General features: G+C 28.4%; 1 protein-coding gene across 1 annotated transcript in view; it reads left to right on the top strand.

The window, feature by feature from the left end:
* LOC102584329 (glycine-rich protein A3) overlaps positions 1-1,037 on the top strand; it is a 3,280-nt gene extending 2,243 nt beyond the window's left edge. Inside the window, exon 3 of the mRNA XM_006359051.2 lies at positions 624-1,037. Coding sequence (XP_006359113.1) covers positions 624-847 — 224 coding nt within the window. The 3' untranslated portion in view covers positions 848-1,037. The remainder of the gene's footprint in view (positions 1-623) is intronic.
* The last annotated feature ends 6,189 nt before the right edge of the window (positions 1,038-7,226 follow it).

Genomic DNA, 7,226 nt, shown 5'->3' with positions numbered 1-7,226 from the left:
TTTTTTATTTTTTTTGTTTGGGGGGGGGGGGGGGAGGGGGGGGGTATTCTTGTTCTGAATAAAAGTTAATGATGCTGGTACAGATTATGATGGTTTTGGTTGTCTGGACAAGTTTGCTACCTGCTGTTTGTTAATGTGAACAATTAACTTATTCGCAATCCTGTAATGTAGCTTACGAGTTGTTTGCTGCAGAGTGGGTTTTCACAAGAATTCAAATGCATGATCTGATGATAAGATATTTGGTTTGGTTTTGACATGGATGTGCTACTTCACCATGGATTCGATATTACTTTTACTAGTACTGGTTTTGATTGCTACATATATGCTTCCTTATTGTTCGATGATCAAATATGAGTTTTGGTTTTACACGGTTTCTGATCAAATAGACTAACATGAAAGATACCCCAAAGATGTAGAGAGTGCTGACATCTAGTGCATATTAATTTGTTTTTCTCCTTCTGTTTGCATACCTCCTTGCACCTCCACTTAAATCCATCAATTGACAAGTGAATCCTTTGCTTCTTTTGAACAACCAATGAGTACACGAACTTGTAGTAGTGTGAAAACATATTTTATCAATGTCTTTTACGTTACAGTTGGTTGACTATACAGAACTTTTGCAGGGCATGGCGGACCTCATATAGGAGGGGGCATGCTAGCTGGAGGTGCAGCAGCAGCAGTAGCTGCATATGGGGCTCACCATCTCATGCATGGTCGTCCTCATGGCCATTATGGTCATTTTGGCCATCATGGCAAGTTTAAGCACGGAAAATTCAAGCACGGGAAGTTTGGCAAACATGGCATGTTTGGCAAACACAAATTCATGGGGCACAAGAGATGGAAGTGATTCATTGCCTAAAGTAACAAGATTGCTGCTATCGGTTCTTGCTTTTTACTTTTCTGTTGACGATGAATTTCTGGTGCATTTTGGGTGTTTATTTACTGATATTAGTATGTTATCAACACTCTCGATATGGTTTCGTGTATATATTGTTTTCACTTTAAGTTGATGACAACTTTCTGCCTGGTTCCATCCATATTTTTTACACATGACTATATATTCATTTAATTTTTCCCTCACAACAAATTAAACTAGTGTTAGAATTAATTTCTTGCCTCTTTAAACCTTAATATATAGAAACGTTTTTTCCCCTCCCTGTCACAATTGCATAATGTCAAAGAAGATTAGAAGATGACACATTCATTAATGTTCTATGTGATATTCTAATACTCCAGCCTTACTAGGCTACCTGTTAAATTTTTGTTACGTTTTCAATCTATTTCTGCACCACTATAATATCTAACGAAGAATGCACCGAAGCTCAGCATGATCGATCTTTCTTTGGGATGTAAAAAGCTCTTGTTACAAAGGATTTTTACTGGTGAATTCGTGTTTGTAGTTCACAATTGCCATAGAAATGTCACTTTCCTCTATAGACAATTGAACATGCTGATCTAGATGTCTAGCAACTAATAATTCATGGCCATATTTGGTTGACGAACATAGTTTATTCGGAGTTAATATAGCTTCTTGTTGAGCATTCAACAAACTCGGGTTGGTTAAATACTGTTATAGAAAATAATAATTTATTCTTAATAATAGATCCTGCAGACTTTTTACTCCCTCTGTCCACTATTAATTATCGTGTTGCGCTTTTCGAAAGTCAATTTGACTAATTTTCAAAGTTAAATTACATTATATTAATTCGATATTTTAAACAAAAAATTTAGATATTTAAAATCTATACGAAAAGTACTATAAATTGCAATTTTTTGCATATCAATATGAAGAAATAATACATCATAAAATGTTAGTCAAAGTTTTTATTATTTGACTCTATAAAAGGAAATCATGACAACTAAAAATAGACGGAAGGAGTATGAATAATGTAATGGTTAGGACAATTGATATTTCTTTTTTGGGAACAGAGAATCCAAAGCGGAAAGGTTGGCAGTCGACCAATAAGGAAATGCCGTTCTTTTGAGTGCGGTTTGAACTATTGTTGTAAATTGTAGAGCAAGTGTAAATAGTAATAGAAAAAGTCCTCCTTGTTATTAATATCTTTACTTGCGGTAATTATGACCTCTCATGAGAATTGATGTATGATATTAGTATATTTAAGACTTTTTTATTCGCTAATTGTGATTCTATTTCGATTTTTTCTCATAGAAAAATGATCAAATAATTCCTAATCATGGTCATTGCGGAACATATCACCCATATAATATACAAAAAGAAACTTCATATTAACACGAAGGAATAAGGTTGCGTATTTTGGTCTCTGAAATGAAAATATGATCGGTACATATGTAAAGAAATTCTACAATTATATTTTCTTTATGTTTTTATGTAAAGTCAGACGAATTGAAGAAACTTAGACCATGTTTTGTTGGTGAAAATATTTGTTTAAATTTAAAACAAAACTTAATTTAGACAGGAGATAGTAGTACTATATATCTTCATGATAGGACTTATCAATTACAAGAGCTTATTCATCTATATATTTGCAACTTAATCATGGTTATTTGATTCATGAACTAAGTTATTTTGAGATTATAATTTTTAGATTAATTTATCACACACACCATGTTTTATGTATATCCTATCTTATCCTACGAACCAAACGAATCATTTTGACCATGACGGACAAGTCCAAATAAATTATCTGCTAGGAGAACATGGCTAGGGTGGCCAAATTGATATATATAATAAGGACCACCAACACAAATTCCTCAGCAAAGTTCCACATCAAGGTATTTTCTTCACATTTTAATTTTTTTGAAAATATTGCCAAGTTTTTTTTATTACTCTATTATTATTATTTATTTATTTGGCCCTCTCTTGGCTGATGAAAATATGTGGTACTTTAATGCCTTTTAATGTGGGGTGCCAAGCTTTCATTTGCAGAAATAGTCTTCATGTTTACCTATATATATGTAAGTATTTTTTTTATTTTCTTGGTAGTTGAAAGCCAGATCATACTCTAATTAATTTATGAGAGAATATATATTAAATATATATCACAGACCAAACTTGTCAACTTTATGATTGATATACTTTTAAAGCAAACCCTTAAAAAAGGAATAAAAGAAAACTATTATGTCATTCTATTCCTACTTTCCATCCACCCCTTTGAAAAAAGAAAGGGGAAGTTGTTAAATTAAAGGGGAATAGAAAAAGGTTTGCAATTTTGAAAGAATATTACATTAACATAAAACTTTAAAGAGATTTAAATACTATTTATTGGAGGTTGTTTAGTTTGAAATAAGGTAATTTCAAAAATATATTAATCTTAGATTATAATCTTTTATATGAGATATTTTGTTATTGTGATATAAACTTTATTTTGATTTTAGTTAATAACCACTATCAAAATAAATTTAATTTTCAATTTTATATTAGGATAACCGTCCAATTTTTAACCAAATGTCCCCAAGTATCTATCGAATCTTTAGAGAGGGGGGGATTCACAAATAGTCACTTTCTAGCCTTGTTCAGGATCAAATTCTACAACGAAATTCTAAAATATTTATCTGTGAAATTTTAAACTTCAAGATATATAGCGATTATTTTTCAAAGACAGAGCCAAAAGATAGTCGTTGAGCATTATTTCCATTAATATTTTACACCATTAAGTTAAATTGATATACATTACTAACTTTTCTGCTCCACCTGTTTAATTTACATAAGCAATATAATATTTTTTTGTATTATCAATGTATATTACTAAGAGCTTAAATATATTAGTATGGCTAGGTAAGTTGTATGATAAATTAAACAGTATCACTATTAAACTTTTGAAAAGTGAAGTAGTAGTTAGGGAAGAAGAATTCCCATCTTGAAGTTTGTTTCAAGTGTACATACATAAACCATATGGAGTATGGTGAGGATAAAACCAAACCATGTGAAAATACATTAAAGTTTCCAAGAACATGGAGGGGCCACCAAGATAGATAGAATCCAAGGTACATGAACACTTTTTTTTTTTACTCGGTGTCTGAAATCCATATTGAAGTCCCAACTAAATTAGAATCACGCTCTAGGAACATGCCTCATTTGAGAGTGACATTCCCAACATAATTTTAGAGCTTGAATTTGTGACCTCTGATTAATGGTGAAACAATCCTACCACTGCACCACAACCCATGTTGGTGGTACATGAACACTTAATTAAACATTAGTAACCAAATTTCCAAGTAATTACAATCCCAAATTCACTTATTTAACAAGTTTAATTAGTTGATCAAATCACGGCTAAAATCGTGGAAAAGGTGAATTAACCAAAGAGTTTGAATCTCGAGAAAATAGGACATGAAAGGAAAATGAATCCAACACTTCCCTATAAAACAAAATAAATAACCAAAAAAGGTTTATGCTTAGTTTGAACGGCTTTCCTCCGTTTCATTTTACTTGGTCCTTATATATAAAAAATATATATATATATTATTTTAGCTAATTAATAAAGTTATATTACTTTTTTCCTTATTATTCTTAGTATTAAATAACTATATAAAATAATAATATTAATAATAGCAATAGTAAAATCTAAAGTTCTAAAATGTCATTAATAAAATTAATTTTAAAAAATACATTTAATTAAATCTTTCTTATAAGATCAATAGTGGCAATAATATGAAATGGAGAGAGTAGTATATAACTTATTGTATTTATGAAATTATGTGCTCTGAATTAAAATATTTTATGAACCCTTAGCTTCAAAGATCATAATTATCTTGAGTATGCAAATACTCTCTAGAACTTTTGTATATGTAAATTCTAATCAACATTTTTATAATATTCTTTTATCATATCGACTGAAAACTTATAAAGCCTTTTTATATAATTTTTGAATATGAATCCTCGCTCTGAATGAGAAAACGAATTCGATATTTTTAGTTAAAAATGAATAATTACTTATCACTTTTATCACCTCAAAATTTTCAAAAAGTTGTTTCAAAATGCTAAAAGGGACCCAATGCGCCGCTACTTTGACTTGCACATCAGCACATGAGCTGTCTTTTATATTTTCTCCAAAAATTTAGAAATTTTCTCCTATTTGAATTTTATAATATAATATATATATATATTTTTATGTTATTTCTTTGACCAATTGGATTTTTATTCTGTTTCTTTCTTCAAGTCACGAGTGAATGTTGTTCCGATCCATAACTTAAAAATTATAATAATACGTATTGCAATAGGACGGTCAAGAACCTTTCATCTTTAATTAGATGTCTTAAATTTAAGTTTTTGAAATAAATATTTTTTATTGAAAGTATTATTTTTCAAAATAATTTTATAATATATATTCAAATTTAATTAAATTTCGATACAAATATCAAATATTATATACAAAACAAAACAAAAAGTTGGAATTATACTATTTCTTAAAACTTTTTGGTAGTTATGTTCTTTCTTTAGTAAGCATTGTCAGACTTCATGCTATGTACTCTTCAGGTATGGAGATACTCCTTCTCTCCCATTTCATAAAATAAATGCATAATATTTGTCCTTTCATAAAATAAATGCATAAATTATCATATTGTTCTTTTTTTACCTTTGTGAGTTATTAGCCTTTAAAATATATATTTGACCAACTTAGAAAAGCTAAGTAAATGATTTATGTTCATTGGTTAAATTAATTAATCAAATAAATTAATTCATATTCATTGATTGAAAACTTGAGTTCCAAAAAAATTAAATAAGAGTAGAACGGTAAAGTTACATCATTTTTTAATGCAAGTGCAAAGTAAAAAGATGACATATAAAATGGAACGGAGGAAGTACCTTATTTGAATACTTCATACGTCCATACTTATTTGTCATGTGGTGTTTTTCGAAAGTCAAAATGACTAATTTTCAAAATTAAATTAGATTACATTAATTTGATATATTTTAAACAAAACAAAATAGATTGTCAAAAACTATATGAAAAGTACTATAAATTGTAATTTTTTCATGTCAATACAATGAAAAAACACATCGTAAAATGTTAGTCAATTTTTTTTATTTTATAATTTGACTCTAAAAAGGAAACTATAACAATTAAAAGTGGACAGAGGTAGTATCATTTCATAACGATAATAATAACAGTAAAATTGAGAAATTTTAATAGCTCAATTGGTTGATTATCTGAATTCTGAACTCTCACTTTATTGATGAAGATACGATTCTCTGCATTGCAATTTCCTATTCATTTCCCCTTCCCCTTCCCCAATTTTGAAATAATAATAATAACAGTAAGATTTATTTATTTATTTATTTATCTTTGTAGTACTTCAAAAGATTAAATTGGGAAGAAAAGAAAATGGATCACAAAAATAATAATAATAAAAGACAGAAAATATATTTTTTGGCGTCTTTTTAGGGATAAGGAGGACCAAACAGCCTAAATATATTGGAAATATTAACAAAAAATATTTTTAGAAACAGATAAACCTCATAATATTTCAATCAGACAAAAAAAGAATATGGCAACAAAAATTTCTTGTCCGACTTTCATTTAAATTTTAGTTTTTCCAAATAATAATTTTAGATATTACACATGCGTTCATGTTTGTGACTTTAGCATGACAATTTCTGTACGTCATTAATATTTTATGGGAAAAGGGCCTGATATACCCCTCAACTTTGTCATTTGGAGCTGATATGCCCCTCGTTATGAAAGTGGCTCATATATACCCTTACCGTTATACAAACGGCTCACATATACCCCTACCGTTACAAAATGAGCTCACATATACCCTTCATTTAACGGAAGTGAAAAAGTTAGTTTTAAATTTATATTTTTGACTTTTAATTTTCTTAAAAATTATTTAGGGGTATATATGATTCTTCTAGCAAAGTTCAAGGTATATTTTAATCTTTTTCATACATAGATTATTTTTTGACTTCTTTTATTATAATTATTTGAGTTTCTTATTCTTATTTTATTTTTTTCTTTCATTCCTTAGTGTAAAGAAAAAAAATTAAAACTATTTTTTTGTGGCTATATTATAATTTAAAACTATTTTTTTTTGTCTATATTGTAATTTAATTTTTGTATTTGAAGAAAAAAATTTGGTCATCTAAAATAAGTTTTACAAGAATATTAGTGAAACATAAATAAATTTGACCATCAAAATAATAAATCTAAATTAGTCATTGAAACAAAAAAAAGTTAAAAAATATATATATGTTTGAGGAGGATTAAATATACTCATATGGGATTATATATATATATTTT

The sequence above is a fragment of the Solanum tuberosum genome, unplaced genomic scaffold, assembly GCF_000226075.1.
Source record: "Solanum tuberosum cultivar DM 1-3 516 R44 unplaced genomic scaffold, SolTub_3.0 scf00284, whole genome shotgun sequence".
NCBI lineage: Eukaryota > Viridiplantae > Streptophyta > Magnoliopsida > Solanales > Solanaceae > Solanum > Solanum tuberosum.
Note: the sequence above shows the minus strand (reverse complement) of the source record. Positions and strands in the feature narration are given on the sequence as shown.